The following is a 25776-nucleotide window of genomic DNA, read 5'->3' on the forward strand; positions in this document are numbered from 1 at the left end:
TCAGCTCACCTAGCCAGTTATTCTTTACTGTCAGGTTGGGCTGCACATCTGGGAGGCTTGGCCGCTTCTGGTGCATAGCCCCAGTGGAAATAAGTGCTTTGTACCAACTCTGCAGAGCTTACAGTGGAGTAGAACAGGCACAGATCATTGCTTGGGGGTGACGTCAAGTGATGAGAGATGGTGCTGTCCTACAAGATTGTTGGGTGGAGGGAAAGCACCTATCTCTTTCCTCAGGCAGTTGCTTTGTGGCCCAAGTACATCAAAAATACGCCCGTGACCCATGCCCTGGTTATTCTGCATGTGCTGAAGTGGAGTCCTGAGATCTCTATCCTTGGAGATAACTTGATACTTGTCTGGAAAAGGCCGTGAACAGCTTGATCTGACTTTGAATGGGGGGGGGGGGGTGAGTTAGAGACCACGAGAGGTCCCTGCCTAAATTATCCCAAGATTCTTCATCCAAAGACTGAATGGGAGACAGAGGGTACCACAGACATCCCTGGGACTGGGGCTGTACCAGGCTGACCTCTTCACTTGAGATCCATTGCTTGTTCTTGGTCCCAGCTAGTAGTGTGCTGTGTTTCTCTCGGATCCCTTCCTGGTTTCCTGACAGGCTGTTGTAATGGTTCTCCCTTTTTCCTCTGACCCCAGGGTTTCTCGCAGGAGTAGGTGTTGCCACACAGTTGGTGTGGCCAAAGCAGTTTTGGTGTAGGGATCTGTCTTCTGGAAGGTACTGCTCCTCCCAGGACACATGCTCCCACAGAGCTTGAGCACTGTGGGATCAGCCTGTCTGGTTCATCTCCCAGCAGGGATGCTGGGCAGCATACTGTGGTATGGAGTTCTGCCCTTTTTCTTTCCCTTTCAGGGAGTCTCGGTAGTTCCCTAGGGCTCTGCAAGACCAGGCTTTCTGGATTGGTGCTGCTTATTCCAGGCCATCTCTGGGAAGCGGAGAAGCCTCCTCGTCCTTGGGCTGATACTGCTTCTTCCAGCAGCTGCTGTGTTGTGCAGCCTTGGAGTAGATGGAGCTTTGATACATTTGTTTTAAAGACTGGGGAATTCTGCTTGCCTTTTTTTCTTGTACTGTGTCTTTTTCAGAATATGATGCCCCAGGAGCCCACATTAAACTTCTCTGGAGTGGATTTATGTATTGTAAATCAAGAGATGGGTTTATGTGCCATGTTAGCAGTGCTGTTCTCCCCACTGCACATTTAACGTAGCAGGAGATGTGTTCTGTGGCCTCAAGCATGCTTTCCTCTTGTCCTGAGGGAGCTGGGTGCTCAGGCACCCTTGCAGCTCTGGTTATTGGTAGCTGAGACCTTCTGGTGGTCTGAGAACTTTTCCCAGAGCCTGAGCTGGAGAGTAAGCTGTTTCGAAGCCTCTTACAAAGGTGCCAGAATAGAGCAGTTTCATTAGAGCCTGAGCCACATCTGTAGCTTGAGAAAGGTTTGCACTCTCAGATGGTAAACAGTGGGCTTTTAGTGCTTGCTGCCTGCCGGATGGGCAACCAGACCTCATTGGAGTGACGAGAGGGATCCTGCGGTCCTCATTGGAGTTAACAGTTCCAAGGTTTGGGAATGACTGGTAGTACTGAATTTTGATCTTGGATGGGAGATACGGTGATACTGTGTCGGTATCACCATTTTTCTGGTGTCGGCAGAAGAGGGAGATAGAGCTTGAATTCAAGCTTTGCATACCCCATCAAGGTTGTAGTGTCTGATCCAAAGCACGTATTTTAAGATGAATGGATTGGACCAGACTTCTCAAATGATTCTAGCTTCTAGTAAATAACCTTTGGGCTCTCTAGGTACGTACTGCTAGCAGACCCTTGATTTTAGGAGACAGCTTTAAAGTTAAATGTACCTTCATCCCCTCTATGTTGCAGGTGATTGAACCTGATAATAATTCAGTGCCCTGAGGTGATCGCAAGAGAGGAATGTGTTAGGACATAGCTGAGTTGTTGAGGGAGAGCCGCGCTTTGTCCCTAATAGCTTTGCAAAGCTGGACTTTTCTTTAAAGGTTCCAGAAGATGGTATCTGCTTGCATCCTGGTGGCAAGGCACTGACAGCACTGGAAGTCACCTTGAGTAGTTGTCTCACAAAGAGAAGATTGGCCCTGCCTGCCTGTGATTGCCAAGTGATCACACCAGGTCAGTGAGCTGGGAAAGTCACAGGGGTATGGAAGTTCTCCACATTCACTGAGATTTTTGTGCTAGCAGTATTGCTCTAAACTCTACAAAGCATGAGGGACCTGGGACTTGGTCCTAGTGCACATAAAAGCTTCAGGGTGGATACACCATCAGCTTATCTTTCCCCTCACCGTCCCTCTCTCCCCCCGCCGTCTGACACATCCTTGTGTGTTTTCACTTTATATCACAGAAATGTGAAGCCAGTAGTTGACAGAACCCTCTTTCTGGGGAGGGGAGGATTCTTGTTGGGTACATCCTGGAGCAAAAGTTTGAGAATAATATCCTGGGGAAACAATGGATAGATCAAATTCAGAGTACTGCTGACTTTAGAGTCAGACCTGTGGCAGGATTGTAGGTACAGCTTGAGCTGGGTTTGTCAGTGCAGCCAAGCTGTTGGCCCAGCCCTGCTGCATGGCTGTCCCTGTGTTGCCCCTGTGTCAACAGGTCACCCCACATCTCGTGCCTCGTTACCCCTGTAGGCTTTTCTGCTTCCTGGCCGTGCTGTCTCCCAGCAGGGATGTTGCTGAGGTAGCGGTGCAAGGTCAGGTGTCAGCTGGCCTCGCTGACAGGGTTACAAAAGGGGTTCTAGGAGCAAACCCATTCCACAAAAAGGATTAAATATCAAAATCCTTGGTGCTGCCTGTGTGCTCAAAAGTGCTGAGGAAAGGGGCTGTCTCAAGAGGGAGGATCAGCTGGAGCAGAGAACAGTCCCTTGGGCTCCCTGTGCTTCCCGGGGAGTGTGTGCTCTCCCCTGCCTGTGTTGGGGACACACTATCCATCCTGCTGATGGTGGCAAGGAAAGCACAAGGCCCTGGGCCTCAGCAGCCAGCCTGCAACGCCCCCTGCAGAAAACTGCTATTTTAGCTAAATTGGAAGGACTGGCAGCTGTTGCCCCAGGGGCCAGACAACCCTCCTCCTCCTGCAGAGCTGCATCCCTCAGAGGTGATTTGTGAGCCTGTACACTTCTGACCCATGGTAAAGGGGAGCTCCCATCGTGAGGGAGCATTAATGTCACTAGCTTTAGCCATTAAGGAGGGGATCTTGTGCTTGTCTCGAGACTGAAGTGCTCGCTCTTTAGCCTCACAAGCTGTTGGTAACAGCACCTGAGGAGGTCAGTAATTCTCCAGAGCATGATACATCCTGGCCTACACCTTCAGCTGATTTAGCCTGCTCAAACAGAAGAATCATGCAAAAGCCAAGGGAATGTGCCAGGCCTCTCTCTCCCAGGCAGTCCCTTGTTTGTTCATTAACTGGCCAGAGGAGTGATTCTCAGGTCACTGACTGTGGTAACTCGTGCACGAATGGGCTGAGGCTGGACATGTCATGCCAAGGGAGCTGCAACAAAGGAGAGCTCCTTCCATCTTAGGTGGTTGGGCTGCCTGCTTCCCCCTGGCCCTGAAATCCCTTGGCTGTGGATTCCTTTTGTTCTGGCAGACTGTGAGTTCCTTCCTCGCTGCCCCTGTGACAGTGCCTGGAAAAGAGGTCAGAGCTGTGGGCTGAGCCCTAGGTGGGACTGTCTCCCAGTCCTTGGGTGAAGCTGCCTGATGGGGTGTGCTCCCCTCCCTGGGAGGGCAGCTTCCCCGGCTGTGCTCCAGCAGCTCTCCACGAGCACCCTCAGAGCCATCCCCACGCAGCCTCGGCCCAGCCATGAGGTCACAGGCCATGTACAGAAAGCCAGAGCTGCTCATTTTATAGCACAGCAGCGAGAGAGCCCACTAGGGCTGGGAAAGGGCAGCCGCAGCCTTCGCAGCAGGCTGTGACACCCTGTGCCTGCAAAGGCCTGCAGAGCTGAGCATCAGCAGAGCCAAGTAAAACTAAAATACACCCCTGGAGAGGGATATGGAGGGCAGGGTGGGAGCAAGGCTGTCGCCATGGCCAGGGACAAGGCCACACGATGGCAGTTTTTCTGCACAAATGCTTCAGCACACGCTGAAGGACCTTCAGGGAGTTCAGCAGTGCTGACCGGCTGGTGGCTTTTTCCCTAACTTCTGACCCCACAAGAGGGTGGATGTTGAAACGTTGATCACGTGTAGAGGGGTAAAAAAAGGAATAACCTCTGGGGAGTTGCAGAAATTTGGAGCACTTAGCCTTTGCCAAACTGGGAGCTGCATTTGCAAGAGCAGCCACAGCCACCTTCTGAGCAGCACAAACTATTAAGGGTCATATCTGTATGCCTGTGACACACCTAAGCAATGCGCACTGTGGTGTAACAAAGCTGCTGGTGGCTCAATAGCTGCTCCACACGTTTCCAGACCTGCTGTAGCAAAATCTGATGATCACTTATTTCAAGGTCTGTAAACACTTGGCTTGCCAGCAAACGCACAGGACAGCTGCTTAGCATCTCCATAATGCCCAGCCAAAAAAATGAAAACTTGAGACTCAAGAACCTGCAAGGTAGCCTGCTATTAGCAATAGTATCATTGGTAACGAGGAGAAACAGAGATGACCATTTCTCTGGAGTCTGTCAACAGGGTCTGCAATATGCACTAATTTAATCTTGTGCATCTTCAGCCTTTATTGCCACTGTCTCAGTAGTGATTAGAAACCAGAGATTTTTTTTAATGTAAATAATAAAATTTGTGCTATAAGAATATAGCTGTAGCACCCTGATCCACTTTCTACAACACATGATATTAGAAAGCTTCTAATGAATTTGAAGAAAATGTAATTTTAACTAGAAGTAAAAGTTTAAGGAAGCAATAAGAAAAAACAGAGGTGAGCATGGTGTTCTGCTTGGTTCTTGATGGGGTTTAGGAGAGGTGCTAAAAGATGTGTATAGAACAAGAAACTCCTGTTTCTAGTCAAATATTAAATAAAATTAGGCCTAGTTCTTAAATTCAACAGGCTTTAGCAAAAATTAGTTTGAAATATTAGTATAATGAATTAGTTATTACAGCAAGTAATCCCACAGAAGGGTACAGAATGAGAAAAAAATCTCCAAAAGGTCTCACTAAAGTTCAACATGATCCGCTCTCCCATATGACTCTGCAAAAACTTTCATGGCTAAACCTCAGACTTGCTCTCAGCTCAGCCAAGGCACATGGCTGTTTTCTCATTATCTCTCAGCATAAGAGGGTGTTATTAGTTTAGTGATAGTCTGGAGGGTTGGGGGGTGGGTTGTACTTACTACTTCTTGCTTTTCTCTTCTCTCTCTCTCTCTCTCAAAGGTGTTCAGAGTTTAAAACCAGAAAGGTATCTGTAAACTAGCCGTAGCCTGCAAAATGCAGCTGACAGTGAAGTATAATCCTCCCTCAGTTACTTGAATTTTGCAGTCTCACAACAATTGTTTAAGCAGACTTTATTGAAAGAGAAAAGTAGCAACTGAATAAATGCACAGAAGGGACTAACTTAACCAACCCTTTGGATAAAAGTCAGGGTAGGGCAAAAAGTGTCATGGGAGTGTTTTAATCCATCAGAAATGTGATGACTAAATAAGCAATTACTACTCTGAATACGTGCCATCACTGGGCCCCTCCTACACTCACTTAGGAGTATTTCCACATTTCTCATGCAATCTGCCTGTGTGACAAATCTGCACACATGCTGTACCCAATTAGTGTCAAGCATAAGTGCTGCTCAGGATGTGTCTCATGTCTCTAAACCCCTCCTGGAAGCAATTTTCCCAGCATACAAAGAATAAATCACTATTCTCCTAACTTTCTCAGAGGACAGTCACCAAATAAGGGCAAAATAAACACATGTAATACATGATAAAGCATGCTAATAAATTAGATAATATTCTTCCAGCAGAAGTAGATGCAGAGTATTAGCTGCTTTAAGTGTTAAACATTACATGTAATTAGTCAGGGTAGGTGAGACAAGGCACTTGAATGGGCACTTGTGGAAAACTAGTGGAACAGCCTGCTTAAAAAACAACCCAAACAAAAAAACCCCCAAAGAACTAGAAAAGAAGAAAATCAATGCACACCTACTACAGGAAGCATAAGTTACTTTGTGTCCCAGCCTCTCCAGAAGCACCAGTACATGACAAAGAGAGCAGAGGGAGGGTACGCAACCTGCTCTGCACATGCCCTCATTGGGCACCGACTGCACCAGGGTGAAACAGTTAGCTTAATTCGACAAATGACAACATGACCACACCTTGTATAATCAATAGACACACTGTGCTATTGGAATGTCCTTAGTAGTCTCCTATGACACCAGCTATCACTCTTCACACACATTTTCAAGTGACCAAACATCATGCTTAGACAGAGGCAATGCTTGCTGAGAAAAAGGAACTCTTACACCAGGATGTACCACAAATCCTCCTGAAATGAAGCCAAACCCCAAACTGTATTTTAGTCCAGCAGCGGAAAGGTTGGGTTACCTCTGAGCAGGCCTAGAAGGAGCTCAGGAGGCCATGGAAGCTGGGCTGCTTCCTTAGGTGAGAATACTATGGGCCAAAGACAAGATACTAGCATAAGAAAGGCTTAATTAATTAGTTAATTATGTACCCAGGGGCAGCTGTAGTGGGAAACACCAAGGTGAAAATGCCTGTTTCAGTGTAGCTGGTGTATGTTAGGTGCTGAGCTGGGCTTCCTTTTTCAGCTCTCGTGCACAGGAGAGGTCTACCCCTGCTTTCCTACTCTCTTGTTGCCTTCTGCTGAAGGCTGGCTGGGTCAGAAACCATCACCTGCTAGTGAAGGAGCAGCTCCCCTGAAAAGAAAGCAGTCAGTGGTGGCTTCAGTTTAATATTGTGCCGAAGAAGTTACATGCACCAGAGGTGGATGAGAAGGGCTCAGAGGAGAGCACCGATGAGCTTACCACAGGTATAGGACAAGCAAAGCCAAACAGAGGGATGCTTTGTTTCAGGTTATTCTAAGAGAGGCAGTGAGGATTATGAGGAAACAGTTTGTATGTCTTTCTCCTGCCAGAAGACAGAGCATTAAACTTGTAGTCAAAGAAGTAAATTGGTACTCTGAGTGGCCGAGAGTGTATAGCAGCCTATATAGAGCAAGACAGCCAGAGCATATGGGTGCTGCACAGCCAGGCAGTGAGGACATGCAAGCAGTCGCAGGCATGTGAGAAATTGCCTGTGGGCAACTCAAGGACCTGAAGGACCTTTGTCTTTCAGGACTGTCCATCCTGATCTCTGATATTTGTGATTATCAGAACTCAAGAGGCCATTAATAAGAGTTACAGGTAGCAAAACAGATTGCCGTGAAAGGGCAAAGAGAAACCCCTCTGTTTACCACCATTCCCTCAGGCTAATCAGGAACTGGAGGCTGGATCCAGCCTAGGCTGCTCCCTGTTGCTTTCCAAGAGTGAGCAGACAATGCACTGCGAATGACACTTGACCATATAACAAATGGAGGATTTGCATCCATTCACTTTTTATATGTGTTGCTGGAAAAGCACACCTAACTTGATAAAAATCTAACTTCCAGCTATGAAATCCAGAGAACTTTTGCACCTGGTAAAGATTCAGGTGGAAATCTATCACAGGGTGCGTGATGAGACCTGAGAGACCGCTGGCCTCTAGTGAAAGCAAATGCTAGGCAGGGGAGGTTCGCTTAGGAAATGCTGATATTTTCTTTGCTTCAGCTGACTTAGGTATTGGGATTCCTGTCTGATACTAAGCAGATAAGCTTGGTGTGGGGTTTCAGGGAATTGAGCATGCCCCGGGGGGGCTGAGGGCTGGCCCAAGCAGGGTGGATTACCTGGGAGTAAATGGCCAGTGCTGCTCCTCGCAACCCAGCTGGTTTCTGGCAATCAGGGCTGGCTGCCCCACCTCACTCATACCCCACACACCTGCAAACACAGCAGGAGATCGTCCTGTTTTCAAGCTTATCACCTGGTCAGGGTGGTGTAAAGTTCTTCCTCAGAGGGGTAGCTGCACTTCTTACCTACGCAGGAGCCCTCAGCGACTTCAAGTGCAGAACAAACAGCAGAGGAAGAGTTTGAACGTGGCTCAGTCTGTGGTGCCTCGGTGAGCCCATCCATAACCCGGAGGTGACTCCGGTTTTGTGTTTTCAGCATCTCTCTGGTTGCAGGAGACAGACGTGATGGATGGTTTCCCTTCCCTGCCAGCGGTCCAGCTGCTCCATCACAGGACACGGCAGCCCTGGGGCACGGGGACGTGGGCAGCGGGTCTGCCTCGGGGATGATGGTGGGGGCTGTTCCTGGGGGCCCCAGCCCAGAAGGTTGGACCTGCCCCCCCTCTGGCAATGTCCTGTTCCTGATGAGAGCGTGGTACGAAAACCACCCGTCTCCTTGCTCCCTGCACACGTGTTCCCCCTGCGCCTCCCTCCCTGAGCCTGGGGACGCCGTGGGCAGGAGGGCAGTGTGCCTGGGCCTCCCAACCGCCATCGTGGCATCCCCGCTCGGCTTTATGGGAGCACAGGGCCTTTCCCCTCAGAGAGGGATCCCCGGCCTCCCGCGTCCCAGACGGGCCAAACAAGCGGGCCCGGGGCTCCAGTCCGAGCAGGGGCTGTGCTGGAGCAGCCATGGGGTGGGGGTCCCGCCTAGTCAGGGCTGCTGAAGCCCATCGGTGCCCGAGACAGGCCGGGAAGCCGCCCAGCTCCTCTCCCCCACGCCGGCAGGATTGGCCCTCGGCCACCTTCCCCAGAGCTCGGGGACACGGAAAACACGCAGCTCCTCCCGCCATGCCTGGAGCGTGGCCGCCGGTGGCCGGGGGCCGCCGCCGGTCTCGCTGTGAGTCAGGGCAGGACACGTGAGGCCCCAGCGCCGGCCCCAACGCCTTCCCGCCCGTCTGCCATCGCGTGCCAGGGCTGGCACTGAGCACACCCTGCCCCGGGATCCCGAACCATCGCACAGCCCTGCAGGTAAGTGCCGGGGAGGGGTTCGGGAGCTTTTTGTGGTCGAGACCGAGGCTGTTTCGGGGTTGTGTCCTGGCTCTGGGTACACGGCTGGGTGGTTGTTTACTCCCTGAGGGATCACACCGCTGTACGAGGGGTTGTGGCACGGTGGGGGTGAGCCACAGGACTTCCCTGTAACCCCTACGTCGTCTTGACGGGACTTCCCCATCTTTTAAATTTTTTTTTTTCTATAAAATCCTCATGGCAAGCCCTGTACTTCATGCGTAGAGGAAGATTTGTTTGCCTTAATTTTACTTAGACTAAACCCATGAGCTCTTCTGGCTTCTGATGAGCTCATTTTCTTCCCTTCAGAGCTCTCCTACAACCACAGAGAAGAGCACACAGCACATAAGGAGAAACACAAACCAGGTAATTTCAAATACTGTACGTAAATGTGTATGGGAGTGCTGCCATTACAGTACCAGGCAGCAAACCGCCCCAGGTTTGCAGGTGTAGGGCTGGCAGCAGCACAGCCGCCGTGTCCAGGCTTGCTGCAAGAGCCGGGAGAGGAAGGAAGCGCTGGTGCTGTGGCAAGGGGCGGACAGGCTGCACCCGCTCCCTGCTCACCCCCATGGGGACAGTCACACCGAGCCCGGGGAGCTGCCCTCCCGATGGTGACACACACTCACTGGGTCTCTCCACCTGCCTGTCTTCAAGGACACTGTAAAGATTGAAAAGTCTGAGTTTTGCTACTTCTCCGTCGCATTTCAACTATATTTGACAACAGGAAGGCAAGCAGATGAATAGCAGAAGTATCTTACTGGTGGCATTGCCCGAGGAGACTAGAGTAGGAATGGTTTCAAACTGAGCCAGTGTGGATCAGTTTTTGTCGTCTCGCTGGCAGAAACTACCAGCTTTCACCACTGCCACAGTCCTCCAAGACATCTTCCTGTGGAACTAACTGCTAGGACCAACTTAAGACTTGCAGGTGTGCTTTATGAAACTTGTTTGGTTTGGTTTGAGAGAAGGGCAGGGAGGGACTTTATGTTTAAAATAAAATTTGGCAAGATTTGGTGTCAGCATATAACTTAAAATGAAAAGTAAACGTAGTTTCAAAGGGAAAAGGTTTATGATTGTCTGGTTTTTGTCGTGAAATCAGAACAACCTTATTTTACTTTATTTACGTTTTTTGCTATCCCATTGAACAATTTCACTCAGATACATTTCATCAGCTAAGCAAAAAGTTGTTGTGTATGGCAGTTATTAGCCTCACTTTCTAAACAACTAGAAGTCCGACTCTGCACACGGATTTTGTTCTAACTTGTTAAAAAGACCTTGCTGCAATTAAGTTCTGATTTACTGTGGGGAAAGCAAGATGAGGTTTGTTGTTCATGTCATTCCCCAATGAGCTCACGGCCAGGCTGAAATGACAGTATATCATCATTCTTCTCTCATTATGAGGTATAATCAACTAAATCACTTTTAAAACATACAATAATTAAATGCCTATACTTATCCTTTGTTTAGATCTGATTTTCTTTGCAGAAGAGCCACAAGAGAATTAATTGTCCATAGTCTAAGATAAATTAGGTACCCAACTTCCTTAGTTACGTAAAGCTTGGCGACTGACTGGGCTTAGCTCTGCTGGAGGCACAGAAAGGGAGACAGGAGCAGACGCTGGCTGCTCCTGGATCCTCTTGTGGCATTCAGGTCTTATCATAGCAGGATCCATAAGTGCATTAGGCAAATGTGTTTCTGTTGCTGGTACAGCTGAGCAGTCCAGTCATTCTGGCCAGCAAATGGAACAGTTTTAAGGTAAATCAGTCTGATAGCAAATGAGGTTGACAGTGTCTCCTCTGCCTTCAGTGTTGAATCTGCTTTTCCTTTGCACATGGTAGGACAGATCTGCTAGTGCCTACTTGCTTGCTCTGTCTTCAGAATGACGCAAAGCCGGCATAAGGCAGCTGCTGCGACAGGTTTGTGTTACAGGAAAAGCAACGTGCCTTGAATGTGCCAATGAAAGTGGCCCTCATGAGGAGCCCCAAAGACAAACCTCCTGAATTTCGCTCAACAGTGAAATATGTAGATATTTATAAATACTTTTATGAAATGGACTTCATCAGTCAGAAAAGAAATGTTTATATTTAAAGTAATTTTGTTCCTTTAGGCCTGGTATTTCAACTGTGCAGTCCACAAATAGGTCTAAAGGATTTAATTTACAAAAGCAAACACTGTTGCAAGGTTTAAGCTGAGTAAATAGGAAGGCAAGAAAGATACTGCAAAAGGCTGAAAACCATAGCTGGAGATGCATAACTGCACAGAAATTATGTTCTTTATTGTGCAGCCGAGAATGAGTTTATCCAGGGTGTGGTATGCTGGAGTCCTGTATTTCAACATCAGCTGTTGCTTACCGGGGCAGAGAGGACAGATGCGTTTCCTGCATTCCCTATCCGGTGCTCACAGTCTCACGTTGCCAGTGACTGTCACACAGTGCTGCTGCCACAGCTACAGCAGCAAAGGCTTTAAGTCAGGCAAGGTTTGTGGGAGAGGTAAAAGCTTTTATTAGACTAACTGGTAGAGTTCAAAGCTTGTTTGTCCAAAAACTTGCCAGTTTTTCCATGTATATCAGGTGGTTAGATAAAACATATTACCTGCCATCGTAGATGTCTTGGATAGCCTCATCGTCAGGAATGATTTAAAAATGTTCTTAAAATATTAAATTTTTTTTTTTTTTCACAATACACCTAGGAGTTAGGTATGCAGTTTTCTGGGCTTAGCCTTTAAAAGTAGTTAAAGAGGTTATGTAATTTTCCCAGAGCCAAACAGCAAACCACTGGCTAAAAAGAGTTTCAAACTAAGGACCTCATCACTTGAAGAACACCAAAAATGTGGGACCTTGACCCTGGTTCCAAGGGAGGGATGGGTTTTGCAGCTACTTTCCAGTCTGTTTGCATGTAATTTACTCTGAGAACTGACACACTAAAAAGTTGTTCTGTTTCCAGAATGAGGATGTTCTTGCTTGTGTGTTATACTATCCTTCTGAAGATATTAACTGGACCTGTTTTGGATTTTGTATTAGAATATTTTTCTGACTGATACTAGAGAACTGAAATTGCCTGTAGGAAAAGAAACAGTTTTCCATCTGGAAAATTTAAAGGAAATACTTAGTTTTCAAATTGCTTGATTGAAAGTGTTTTGTTGAATGGACCCAAAAGTCATATTGTAAGAAAAAGTGTGGGTGTATAAACTGTTTTCCTATTGCGCTGTGCATAGTGGAAACTGTACTTTAGGCTCCCCAAAAATCTTCTTTTACATCTCGGTACAATAGTGTTTTAGCTGAAATGCTGCATGAGGGGAGATGCAGTCAGTGCAGGATGCCTGGACCACAGTAGGCGGAGGCAGTTGTTCAGAACCACAACCACCACAAAAAATGCATCATCAGAACAAAAGAACCTCAGAACAAAATTTCTGGGGCAAGTTTAGCAAAACAAAAGGAAACATTGGATTTTGGGGATGTCAGAATGTTTTGTTTCCATGGCAAATACTAGAAAGAAATCTGGGATGGACACTTACAAATTTTTAATTCATAAGCCTAAAGTTAGTGGAAATTTACTTTTCATGACAACTTGGGAAGAACAGATGTTGAAGCGTCAAAGTCTTCTGTGAGACAAAGTACCGATGGTACATTTTAAGTATAAGGATGTCAAAGGTACAGAATAATCATTCTGTTTTGTGAATGGAACAGGGCCTATTAAGTTACTCACATCTGTGGTAAATAGTTAGACACCCTTGTAGCTGTAAAAAAACAACAATGTGAATGATCAAGTCAGACTTCTTTTCGTTTTACTCATGATGATCAGACTTTTGTTCTTTCTTAATAACCAAAGACCAGCCAGCAAGACTCACTCAGAGGAGTCAAGAATGGGTCCCAGGAGGGTAAATGAATCATCATGTGAAACTCCCATTGCAACAGAGAAGTGATTTCAAAACTAAAGTGCCCAGAGATAGATGCCATGTTTGCAGAAAATCAAGTGTAAGACAGAAAAACAGAGAAGTTCAGATCTGATCTGTTTCTAAACATGCTTTTTCTCCCCTTTCGAACAGGTACAGCAATGGAGAACTTGAATATCTTATTCCCAGATTTTACTGAAGAACAGCAAGGTAAGGGTAGCACACAAAGATCAAAGCTTCGTCTCATTCACACTACACAACAGTGTTTGCTAGAGTAGTCTTGAGTCAATGAAACCTGTTTCCTCTGAAAACATTCCATCCATCTCCTTGCTTGTAAGAGACCAGTAGTTAGTTCCCAGCTCTTCCAGAGGCTTCTAATCAGGCCTTGGGGCATGTGCTTGTCAGAATTTTAATGCACAGCAAAATCTTCATGCATCTAATGCCTAATGAGCTATCTCAATACCTTGGTATCCAGCCCTTTGTGTCTTTGTGCCTGTCTATAAAATAGTGTGGTCAGAATAAGCACTCATAGTAGGAATACTTCCCCTGCTTCTCTAACTGAGACAACAGCATCACAAAGACATCAGTAATTTGTATGGACTATCGACATTTTTCTACTTTTTTCTTCACTGTGAGGGTGGTGAGGCACTGGAACAGGTTGCCCAGAGAGGCTGTGGATGCCCCATCCCTGGAAGTGTTCAAGGCCAGGCTGGAAGGGGCTTTGAGCAACCTGGTCTAGTGGAAGGTGTCCCTGCCCATGGCAGAGGGGCTAGAACTAGATGATCTTTAAGGTGCCTTCCAACCCAAACCATTCTATGATTCTATACCAATTTCTGGCAGACTGAGTTGCTTTATACAGTACAGCACTACTCTCTTTCCTATACGCTAACAACACGCTGATGTTGGGCAGCACGTTAGAGTCTGATGTCTGTCACTACACCTACACTGAACACCACAGGAACACTACCATGCAACCCACCTCTACTGCTGCACAGTGATTTGCTTGTTTTTCCTCGCAGACATTTTCCAGAGAGTTTTTACTGCTGATGCCACTTACTTGGAGAATCATGAGAAAATGGACCAGTCCTTCTGGGAATCACTTGTAAAATGTTTAGCCACCACTGACCCACCCATCCTGAATGCTGAAGAAAAGAACAATGTAAGTTACTACAGAAGCATGCATCCTTTGTAAGGCATTGCTTTACAGATACTTTTATACTTCTCTGATATATACTTTGGGGAGAGAAAACACACACTCCAATTGTCTGGTATGCTAAAACATGCTAAATGGTGTAAAAGGGCACGTGGATAAATGAGACTTGGGCACCTGCTTTTTACTTCATTGTTCTTCATGTGCAAGAACAACTGGCTTTGTATAAATTCCTCAGGATCAGTCCAGCTCACCATTTTCTAGGCAGGACCATTGTTAGTAACATTTTGCTGTAAGACACTGCAGAGATTGCATGTCCATTTTCATACCCTATATTTCTCCAGCTCTTTAAATAGTTAACTATTACACACCACGGTTTTTTCCCAGTTCACAGCTCTGCTCTGAGTTGCTGAATGGAGTTTACATTCTCTTCCCATATTTGGCATTACTCTTTGTCCCTGATTTCCCTGTTGTATAGTAGGGGCAGGCGATTACAATTCCCACAGATGGGGTGAGATACATTCATTTATATAGCAGGGTATGTTTTTACAGGCTATGTTTTATGGGGAGGACTATTTGCTATTTACTTACCTTTCTTTCAGCTCCTCAACAGCTGCAATGTCCTGCCTGGAGGCTGTGCGGCCTGCCTGAAAGCCATAGAGAAGAAAGGAGTCAGGGCAATGGCTGTTCTTTACCTCTTGCTGAAGACAACCAACCCATCTGGATATAGGCAGCTGCCCAGCTCCAAGGGAAAGGGTGAGTTCTACCTGGCTGCTCGTCAGCTATTTTGTTAAAATTACTGTAGTGCCGGTGGGACTTGACGCCAGTTTGAAAACTCTGATATATGCTTGGAAGTGATTATTAGTGAACAACTAAAATGTCTAGAAATACTGCTTAGAAAAGTCACTTAGGTATGGTGATAATGGGAGCCAAAGATAGTATTTTACTTTAGTTTGACTTGGGCTTCTTCTGCAGAAAAACGCATGTGTGTTTAGGGAGAGAGGATGTCCTGAGATGATGATGCCAAAGAAATTTCTCTGGCTTAAAGTGGTGCCTCAGTTTTTCCTGTCTAGCTGGATTCATGACACCCAGGATACTTTTTTGCACGGACTGTTATCCAGCCAGCCTGGACCATTCTAAGCTCTCATAGTGGTAAGAAATCCAAGCCAATCCAATATTTTATCACTGAAAATATTTTTGCAAATGGCCCTAGTATTGTCCCACAAACAGAGTTCGTTTACCTGGTGTGCAAGCCAATAACACACAGAGTCAAGGTATTTTCAAATTAATTTCATTGATGCGCATGAATGGGTGCCTGTCTCAATACAGCATACCTTTGTCTCAAAAATTCCCACGTTTATACACTTAAGTAATACATATTCATTATTATTTCCCTTAACAATTGGTTCTTTCTTCTTCACCTCTCGTAAATTAGTGCGCAGACTCTGCCTTCTTTCTTCACTGTCTTCTTTTGAGCAGGTGGTATCATTTGAACAGGTGGTCAATGAGTCGGTGGTTGAGCTCTCCCCCTGTAGGAATTGCCTTTTACCTACTTCTTCCCTAATCTTGGCAGTTCCAAGCAGTTCTTCAAGGTTTGTTGATCAGACCACAATCCATTATCTTTTCTGACATAAGCATTCTACCTATCTACAAAGCTCCATTGTCTAATAGTTTATTCCTAATCCATGTCTAGTTATTGTTTCCCTATTTTAAATATTAACTGATGGGGGGGGGGGCCCTGTACACAGGACTTTAGCAGCTCCCTGGTTATTTCAATCATGTTATACATATTAATTGATAACACTAGCAGCACATGTACTAGCAACTAAAAGGAGCGGCTAGAGGATGCCACTCAGGGTGCTGAACCTGGCAACAAGATACAAACAGACTCCACTGCACTTCTTATTTGCCCAGCTGTGCAATAAGAAAGTAAGTGCAGTTCCACAGGGTCCACAGAGTCATTAATTGTCTTTAATAGATCACAGAGCTGCACTCACTAAAGATAACCCTGAATTTAACTGGAGATACTCAAGGAGATCCTGTTCCTGTTTCTGCCTTGATCAAACATGTTCATGAAGGGGAGAGACCTCCCAGCCCGGACAGCAGCCCAGCTTTGGTCATGTCTCAGAGTAGGAATGTTTGTCACAGCAGAGCCCCCCTTCCTGCTCTTGTACAGTGAGCAGCACCAAGCAGCCAGGGGGGAATCATGTCTAGCTGCATATGTCCAAATACTACAACTAATAATGAAGAGATGCACAGACCCGCCGGCCCTCAGCACAGAGTCGAATTTGAAGCTGTTAAGAATCACCTGCAACTCCAGCCAGACAAGGCAGGAGCACTTCACCGCCTGGCCCAGAAGTCAGCATCCTGCAGATTTCTCCTCCTCGGTGATTTTGCCTAGCTGGCTCCGAGGGCTCTGCCTTTGTGCCACAAGAGGGTGCTGGCACTGCGGCATAAACACAGGAACTCACAGGGGTGAAGGGAGAAGTAGCCCAGAGAAGGGTGAGCAACCCCTCTCCAGCTAAAGCATCTTTTCAGCTGCAGCGGCTATTGCTTCAGGGAGTGGAGATTTTCACAGAGGTAGCATTAGGGGCAAATTAAAGGCCAGAATATGAAACTTTAGGCATCTACCACAACCATTTAAGAAAGTCTAAACAGTAGGGTATATACTGCTTTCATTTGTAATGCTTTGTACTACTCCTTGTGTGCAAAAAACACAGCTGAAGTAAGACCAAGGGTCTGATTTCCTGTCAGACAACCTTTAATAAAGCATTGTGCAATCTGTCATTGTAAAAGAGAGAAAATGTAAATAGTTGTTTCTGATATTTTTTTTTCCATCTATATATAAAACAGATGAAAAATTGAAACTCCTGAAGAGATGTGAAAGAAATCTCATGCTTTCACAAGGGGAAAAAAAGGCTGAAAACTCATCCCATGAGTCCATGGATGAAGATACACAAGGTAAAGAGGATTTATTTTATTTTTCCCTGATACATAACTTAGTCTGATTGCATGTTCATAAGAGATTCACAGAGGAGACTTGCAGCAATTCAGTAGCAATTCTGCAGAACTCTGAAAAAAGTAAGAAATTGTGCAAAAGAGAGAACACAGAAAATAATCAGTACCCCTAGATTCATTATCAGTGAAATAGTGGCTGCCTGCCACTCTTGTGGAAGCTGGAGGTTTCAGAAACATAGAAATCTGCTGCAAGATTTCTTCCCAAATAAAAGATCATAACTTCTATGATCTTCAGTGCCTTTATGGTCTAACTGAAGCCTGTGCTATAGCAGGAGGCAAAGAATAATCAATGTACAGTAGTAGCTGGCAATGCTTTAGTACTTCTCTAGCATTTCTTATTAGCAAACATCAACAGTATATCAAAAGTTATTTTGGCTGCCACTAGACCGTTTCATTCATGGAAAATGAGAGAGACTAAGAAGTGATAGGCAACATGGAAGTGATAATGCTGATACTGGCTTATTCTATTACAGAAAGCCGTTAGCTGATTAAGATCAAATGAGTTGCATTTAGAAATAAATTTTTCAAACTCATCAACAGTGCTGATGATATATGTGTTTAAAATAAGAACTTTCTCACTATACCCCTTTATACAAATTATTCCAACTTCAGATTTTGCTGGTTTTCTCCTATTCAGCCAGCTTTGAAGAGAGCTGCGAGGCAAAAGCAGCCAATAATGATCCTTGCATTTCAAAGCCTTGATTTTTACCTACATATGCCACAGCCATTATTGTATTATGAGCAAACAATGACAGTGCTGTTGTTTCTGATACTGCTGCCACGTTTTTCTTTAATCTGATAAAAAAACACTTTCTCTATCCAGACAGTGATGGGGAAGATTTAGGAAGACAGAAGACTGAAGGCCAGTTACTTGGAGGTAGGACAAAGTGACAACAGTATTGGTTTTTACTAGAGACAACCAATATAAATCAAAAAAGGATAATTTCTGGCATTCTTTGGTTTGACTTTTGAACAAAGGTATACTAACATGTATAGATGTAGGAAAATGACCAGTCAGAATTTGGCTGTAGGAAAGGCATTTCCTATGAGATGAAGCTCAAGTAATACTAACACTCAGCCATGCCCTGTGGTTAGAGTTGAACCAGGAGAAGAGCGAAATCTACTGTTGTGGGAGAAGTCCTGCTGCCTGGGTCTGTACAGCTGCCATTGAAATGCAGCAAAAGAGTTTTGAAAATATCTATTGCAGCCACTGCTTACAGGGTCTGCAGTCAGCCCTCAGTGCTGACCGGAGATCATCAGAGAGGACCACACCTTGGATCTTGTCCCTGAGGCTTTTCCTTTCCTTCCAAATGAAAAATGAAAAATAAGTACATTATCGATGAAGAAAATGTGCCATGACAACACACAGAAATAGCTATCAGCTTATGGTATAGAACCATGGATGTAAAGAAGTTAAGGCTTTAATCATGTAATTAATGTCTTAAATTTGATCTCAGCCCAGGTGTAAGAGCAGATCATTTAAATTGATATTAGGAGATCTAATTTGTCTCACAGGAGTCTGATTCTACCCGACTCCAGATAGTGTGAGAGATGGAATAGGGGGGGTTAATAATCCATTCATGATTCTGACTTTCAACCTGCATAACCCACAACAGAGCTGCCCTCTCTAATGAGTTCGAGTTGGTATCTACGTTGTCACTTTACACAACCACACTAATTTCAACAGAGTTGCATGAGCTAGGACTGGCAGCAAGGTATGCATACTCATTATGGATATTAATCTACATAATCTTTGCATAATATTTTAGGCATACCAGCAGAGGTTGTTCCCTACAGAGATTCAGGTAAGCGTTCCCAGATAACCTCATCCTGCTGGAAGGAAGACTGTAACTGCAGTTTCTTCTTTCTGACATGCTTATATATTAAAAAATAACCCCCTGGCTGTAAATCCATTGGTTTCCTGTTAGCCTTGCATTGGACCTGGGCATGGTGCAGACATTTTGTTGCAAGCTTGTCGTAGTGGCTGGCTGATAGCAGGTGATTTGTACAAGGAGTTCTAGCAGATTAACCCTTTTTTTTTGTAGGCCTATCAGCTCACAGCAGTTGTCATCCTTTTTAGGGGAAAACCCAGTGATTCTATTGGGCAACTATTCAGTCTTTCCCAAGACTGCAGTTTTCAGCATTCCCTGCAGCCCTCTATCTCCTGCTGAACAGGGATGCAAGACTGGGAGGGAGCTGTAACCTGGTTTCTGCAAAACAGTGATACTCAGCTCTGAATGCCTTCTTCACTTAGCTCAGAGCACAGAGCGTTCCTCAACAGAAGATACTAGGTGAAAGCCAAATGACAAGCAACAGAGAAACAGTACCAGCTGAGAGGCTGGAACATTCATTCTAAAGGCAAATTTCCTTTTATCAGGCACTGCTGAGCAGCAGCAGAACAGATGTAAAAAGCCCATAGTAGGAAATTTTCAATGGCTTGATTGCATTACGAACCTCATCCCTCCCACTCCCAGGCCAATGCCACATTCATTAGTTAGGAGAGGCAGACAGCCCAACAGACTGGCCTTTTTCAGGACACCTGCTCAACCACTTTTCTTCTGGGCAGTGGGGAATAGTTGCTGCAACTTGGACTGTTTCAGCTGAGGACAGAGTTGGGAGGAAGATAGAAATTGCAGCATAATCCCTAGGGGAAGTTTTTGAGTTACCTGTCCTCAAGGAGCTACATCAAATACTGGGGTAGAGGAACACATTGTAATACAATATTCTCCCTGCAATGCCAGGTGCAGAAAGAGGATTACAGTACTTTTTTTGGCTTCTCCACCTCTCACCATGGCTTTTGTTGCTTCAGTTCTAGATTACTTCAATACACCAGACTGAGATGCTGAAAAAATTTAGCTAGTGCAGGACACCATGCCTACTGTATTGGACAGGTTCCGGTGATCCACATGCAGCACTTGTGATCCCAGCCCTACTTGGTTTTAGCAACTGAATATTAACATAGAGGCCATCAATCTTCTACTGCCCAGCTATTTCAAAGGACCTGGGATCACTGTGAATAGTCAGTTTTGTTGTAATCTGTTCTTGGGCCCTTTTAACTTCTTTCATTTCCTGTACTTTCAAGTACTATTTTGTCTATACTGAGTCACCAAATAGGTGAATACTCGCTGTGCTTGCTAGTGCTGATAATGGTGGGAAACAACATATTTGTATTTTTACCATCAGAAATAATAAAACTATGTTGCTTTTCAGAGATTACCAGAAGAGAGGATTCAATTGCAGATGGTAAATACAAACAAGCAAATGGAAGTTTTTTCTTGTGGATGGTGTCTTTCAGGACTCAGTTTTGCTTAGTGATGACGGTTGTACCAGCTCCTTGATACCTAGATATTTCCTAACCAAAAAGTAGAAGTTTGAGAATAGTTATTAAAATATACTGTAATGCTTTAATAGAAGAAATACTGTGCAAGTCATTCCATGATGTAAAGTTACAGTGGGACTATTGCATTTAGGAGGCAGATTAATACAGAACTGACACCTGCCAAGTATGAACTGCTGTTCTGATAAATTCTGCGTCTATAGATCATTCATACAACTGCACAGAAGAACATTTGTGAGTCAAAATAGTGCAATGCTATGTTAACATTAATAACCAAATAACTGAGTTTGTCCCCAAACCAGAACTTGCTCAGTCCAGCATGCTCAAAGAATCAAAAATGTGACTCCAGTATCAGGTGACCCAGAACAGAATTTCTTGGCAAAGTTTAGTTGCTTCACAGTTCAAAATCACAATAGCAAAAGTCTGTACCTCATTTGGAGTGCATTTCCAGTACTCTCTTGTTACATCTTTAGAGAAAACTAAATTCACTGCCAGGCAGTGGTTGCCTGGATGCATAGTTCAATGTAAATGAAATCAGCATCTAAAACTTGTGATAAGTCAACTCCCACAGGCTTATACGCAACAGACTGCCTGGGGGTCCTCTCAAACAAAAATGGAAAGACTTTCTGCTTTGAACACGTCATTGGAAATCTGATAAAATATTCAGCTCTTTCTGACTTTTGACAATATAATCAGAGAAAGAACACAATTTGGCAACTCTGCTCACAACTAGCATAGAAAAAATGCTCTCTATTTAAACCTCTCAAATATCTAGCTTGTTGTTATGCTGTTCTTTCTACATATCAGTGTAGCTAGCTACAGGAGACTAATTGTCAGCTACAGTTCTTAATTGCGGAGGTGCAGAAATACTTCAACATCAGGCTTAAGTAGACTGATGGTACTCATAGGCTTAGTAATGAAGATGGTTATATTACTGTAGCTGTGATTGTGCAAAGCACACAAGTATCAAACTGAAGCTCCCTTGTACTACTGCTTTACTCCCCCACTGTAATTCTGAGACTATCGATTGTCCCAGACTAGACAGAAAAGTGTGCTCTAAAACAATTCTCTATTGCTAATGCAACCATCTGATTATGCTTTTCTTTAAAAAAAACAAAAGACCAAAACCCCTGCTTTTTTGGGGGTGATTTTAAAATTGCTGATTGGATCTTTCTGAAAGGCTTGCAGATCTTTCCTTTGAACAAACAGTTTTACCTGTATTCTGCTCCTAGAATTGATTTCAGATACAAAAAGGGAAATAAACTTAAAACTCCTTAATTTGAGTTTCACGGCAATAAAAGACATTTCTTTTTTGTAGCATATGAGAACACTCGCCTCCATCAGTGGACAGTACGGTGGATGGGCATACGGAAGGATGGTAATTTTTAAAAACTTTTTTTTAAATTCAACTGCTGTCAACCCTGTTGAATCTTAGTACACGAATAAGATCTCTGGCTCTAAAAGATTTTAATTTTTTTTTTTTTGACATGAGTAGTTTGTTGAAGTGCATCAAGGCTTCTCAGTGAAAATCATCAAGACTTCTCATACCAACTTGCGTGCATCTATGTTTTGCAGTTGAGTGTGGTGTATGAGACCTCATGTGGAAATAGACTTTGTTCGCCGAATGATACACTGTACCTTAAGGTGTATTCGTAAGGGCCACACCTGCAGTTGCGACCTAATTTTCCCTCTCTATTTCAGATGAATTCTTTCATTTTGTCATTCTTTGCTTTGCAATTGGAACTTTACTAATTTGCTACTACTACTACAAAGGTAAGACAAGACTTCAGTAGAAGGATAAATTGTTGCACACTAGAAAAATGAACAAAGCCAAACATTTATTTTGTTGCCTTAGATTGGACTATTTCTCTTGGAACTGGTTTAATCACCTTTGCCTCCCTGGAAACCACTGGGATATACTTTGGTCTAGGTAAGTGTATCTGTAGCTGCCAGCTTTGTATCCACACTAGGAATACAAGGTCACACAGTCATTAAACTACACCAGTCTATAAAACAGCTAGTGCTGAGATTTCGTAAATCATCACACAACTATCCTGTAACATCTCATTCACAATTACACAGTGTGGCTGGAGACAAACATGCCTTAGTGACACTGAAGGGAGAAGTTGACTCATTTTTCGTTCTCAATGATCACAAGACCCTGAGTCACCTCTTTCTGCAGCAATGGCCGAATGCTAAGTTGCCATGACAACGTATAATTTTAGCAGCAAGGCAGTCTTCCCAGATACACTCTATAAGCTGCTGTGCACTCAGGCTGCCATTCATTCCCCTGGGACTGAGGCAGCTGAACACCCTGAGGAAGAGCTCTCAGCAGAACCTGGATGGCAGCAGCTACTGAAAATTATATCGAAAAAATGGTGATTCTTGGCAATCCCTAGGGATGTCATAGGAAAGGTGCAACTAGCAGCAAGTTATGGCTTCCCAGCTGAGAACAGAAACTGCCTTTGTAATCTTGTGCTAATATTTTTGGTAGGTTGTGGATGGTTCTCTCAGGAATCAGTCTTGTCACTACTTTGTTATTAATGATACTGAAAAGTGCTTGGGTTCATTAGTATTGCAAGTGTCAGTGTTTGGGTTTTGCCATTTTTCTATTTTTTTATGTTTTATGTTGCTGTCTGGCTCATCTTGAAAAAAATGTTTGTTTTCACAATTAGTGTATCGAATTCGGAGCGTACTTGACAGCTTTGTTCCTCTGATTGGCAAATTCAGGCCGACAGGTAATAGTGATCTTCTTACTGACTGCATGCATATTCCCTAGACCTTCCTGGGTACTTAATTTTGGTCAAGTCTTAAGACCTCTTCTCTAAATTACAATTTCCAGTCATCTTAATTAAAAAAAAAAAAAAAAAAAAAAAAAAAGAAATATTTTACTACAGTTCATGACAGCTGTTTGGGTTTGAAAATGAATTATTCTTGACTCTTTCCATGTCGCAGAGCATTTTCACATTTTTACTACTTTACTCTGTATGGGGTATTAACTATTTCCTGACAATGTCCAAGTAAGAATTCTATAGCTCAGTTAAAAATTCAGGGTGGGGGGTAGGTTTCTCTTGTTGGGTCTTCAAAGTGACTCCAGGCTCATGTTTATCTGTGTTCATGAACACAAAACATGAAGAATGCTGAAAAGCTGCATAGATATATGACAATTTGAACACAATAGTCCTGAAAGTCTTCTTTTTCTTTATCATACAGGTATGAGGAAAGCTGCCTAGCAGGAGTATTTCAGGACAGTTCCACAAAACCCTTCTGGCTGAATTTCTACTATTAAAAAAAAAAAAAGTTTTATGAGGCAAACATAAAAACCTAATGGCTAACATGAAATACAGAAGTGTTAAACCATAGAAAGACATCATTCCCTCCCCTCAAAAATAAAGCTGAAACTGCATTACAGGGTCCCATTCTTTTTTCTGAAGTGATTCATGGCTCAGCAGAGCTCATAAGACAATCTAGATGCAGGTTTATTAAATATAAACACATTCGCCTTCTCTCCCCCATGCAACCATGTTAGTCTGCCTATGGTGTATCAAAATCAACAAAATTACCAATATTATCCTCCGCTGGTTCTGGATTAGGCTCTGGATGTTTCAGTAGGAATCTTGGCAACCACAAAGCCACCTCCTCTTCACCCCTTGTGATGTTGCAAACCAGGCAAACACCAGCTGCTTGCTTACACAGTTGAGCCCCAACAGTGCAATAGCACTGAAGCAGATTAATTTATTGTGGCAGAACTCAATATAGTGGGCGTATAATGATTTCACCCAGTGAAAGCTGGGTGAGATTTTACATGCAGTGACATAATGGTGCAGTAATGAGATTATTAACAGCAGCAAATTTCATCTCTTCTTCTGAGAGGAAAAATAAAATGCTTGATTGACTCACCCCCCAACATTTTTCTTTCTTTGAGTAAAATAAAGTGCAACTTTGACATTCTTTTAATTTTACAGGGACATGTTACACATAATATATGTAGGGCTAATGCAATCATAGGCAGACTGCAAAAAAAGGGGATACCTTTAAATTTTCAGTAAAAATGTAAGGTCTTCATACCCATAGAAGGATGAAGACATCAAGTCAGACACAGAGCCATGAAACATGAAATTGTAAGGAAAAGTAAATCTAAAAGCCATTAGCCCAAACAGCCCAGAGTTTTAGAGAAGCAATTTCAAGCCTTGCTCAGAAAATCAAAACACTTACTTTTTAGATGTACTTAATTTTAAATTTTAAGCACCAGCATTGATCGTTCTTGTGTGTTGCGGTTCCATTTGCACATCCAGAAATATCAGCAATTGTATGAAGGCCTGTACCAACACAGCACAGCAGTTACCTAACATGTCAGGGGTTAAATTAAGCAGTAAGGATGAATGCAAGTTATTTCATAATATTTATGTTCTCATTTATATATACTATTTACATGTTTTTGTATAAATAGCCTGTCACACCAAAATACTGTATATTTTGTGTTGTTAGTCTGCAAATAAAATCTTGCTCAGACCAGTGTAGCATTGTTAACATCAAATGGCTTTTGGGCAGACTGACAAGTTTGCATAGTCACCCTGCTCTGACAAAAATTGCTTTTTTAGTTTCCTCTGCTGTATAATGTCTTTCTGAAAGGTAATCGTGGAAGTCAGGATGAGAAACATATTTTAGTACTAAATATGTTTTCAAATTTGGTACTCTGCAGTCAACAAAATAAATTTTTAATTTTTTTTTTTTTTTTTAAACAGAAGTTGCTTAAGGGTAAAATAAGCAAAACATTTAAAAATCACCCAGTGGAACACATCATGCAAGATGAACAGCTCACCCAGCTTGGAGCAGCTCACATGAGAAGAGTCAATTCTATAGAAAAAAGCAACTTACGTGTTCAGCCGCGTCCTCTTGGGTATCTGGGAATTTCCTGCTGTTCTTTCAGATCCTTCTTCTTAAGTCCATCTCAGCTTTTTAAAACACTCTTGCCTCTTGCCCAATGGCAAGGCTCTCATTCTGGTCTCACATATCACCCTTGCTGCAGCACTGGCCAAGTGCTCAAAAATATGATACAAGTTCCTATGAAGAGTTTCAGTCTCCTTAAACAAGCTTGTGTTCACTGAGCTACTGTTCTTCAAAAGTCCAGCAAGTCGAGCCCACAGCTCATGGCCCATTCCCATAGCTCTGCTGGGCCTCCACCTCCCACTGTGGGTTCCCCAGGAGCCGGTACATCTCCTTCCACTTCGACATCACTCAGCACATAGGGTCCTTCCTTCCTGGCTTTGGTTTTAAATGGCTGGGGGGCAATGCAGAGAGGAGGAACTGAAGCAAAGGCACTAGCCACCCTCCTCCCGCAATACACGTTCCTGCTTTTCACTATCTAGTGCCTAAC

At 44.0% G+C, this 25776-nt stretch overlaps 1 protein-coding gene across 9 annotated transcripts; it reads left to right on the forward strand.

Moving 5' to 3' along the window:
- TMEM40 (transmembrane protein 40) lies at positions 1–25452 on the forward strand. 9 transcript variants are annotated; one of them, XM_052778964.1, is made up of 15 exons: positions 1–2143; positions 6734–8970; positions 9316–9372; positions 13048–13104; positions 13914–14053; positions 14647–14800; positions 16898–17005; positions 17886–17939; positions 18832–18867; positions 20273–20305; positions 21718–21777; positions 22101–22172; positions 22255–22329; positions 23075–23137; positions 23613–24914. In XM_052778964.1, exons 4-15 carry the CDS (start codon positions 13056–13058, stop codon positions 23630–23632), a joined length of 864 nt encoding a protein of 287 aa, XP_052634924.1. In that variant the 5' UTR covers positions 1–2143; positions 6734–8970; positions 9316–9372; positions 13048–13055; the 3' UTR covers positions 23633–24914. The 9 variants fall into 9 exon arrangements, with proteins under 9 accessions (XP_052634924.1, XP_052634927.1, XP_052634925.1 ...); XM_052778967.1 differs by having other exon boundaries at positions 8162–8970; XM_052778965.1 differs by lacking the exon at positions 1–2143 and having other exon boundaries at positions 2940–8377; positions 8728–8970.
- The last annotated feature ends 324 nt before the right edge of the window (positions 25453–25776 follow it).

Source organism: Harpia harpyja, chromosome Z (genome assembly GCF_026419915.1).
Source record: "Harpia harpyja isolate bHarHar1 chromosome Z, bHarHar1 primary haplotype, whole genome shotgun sequence".
Lineage (NCBI taxonomy): Eukaryota > Metazoa > Chordata > Aves > Accipitriformes > Accipitridae > Harpia > Harpia harpyja.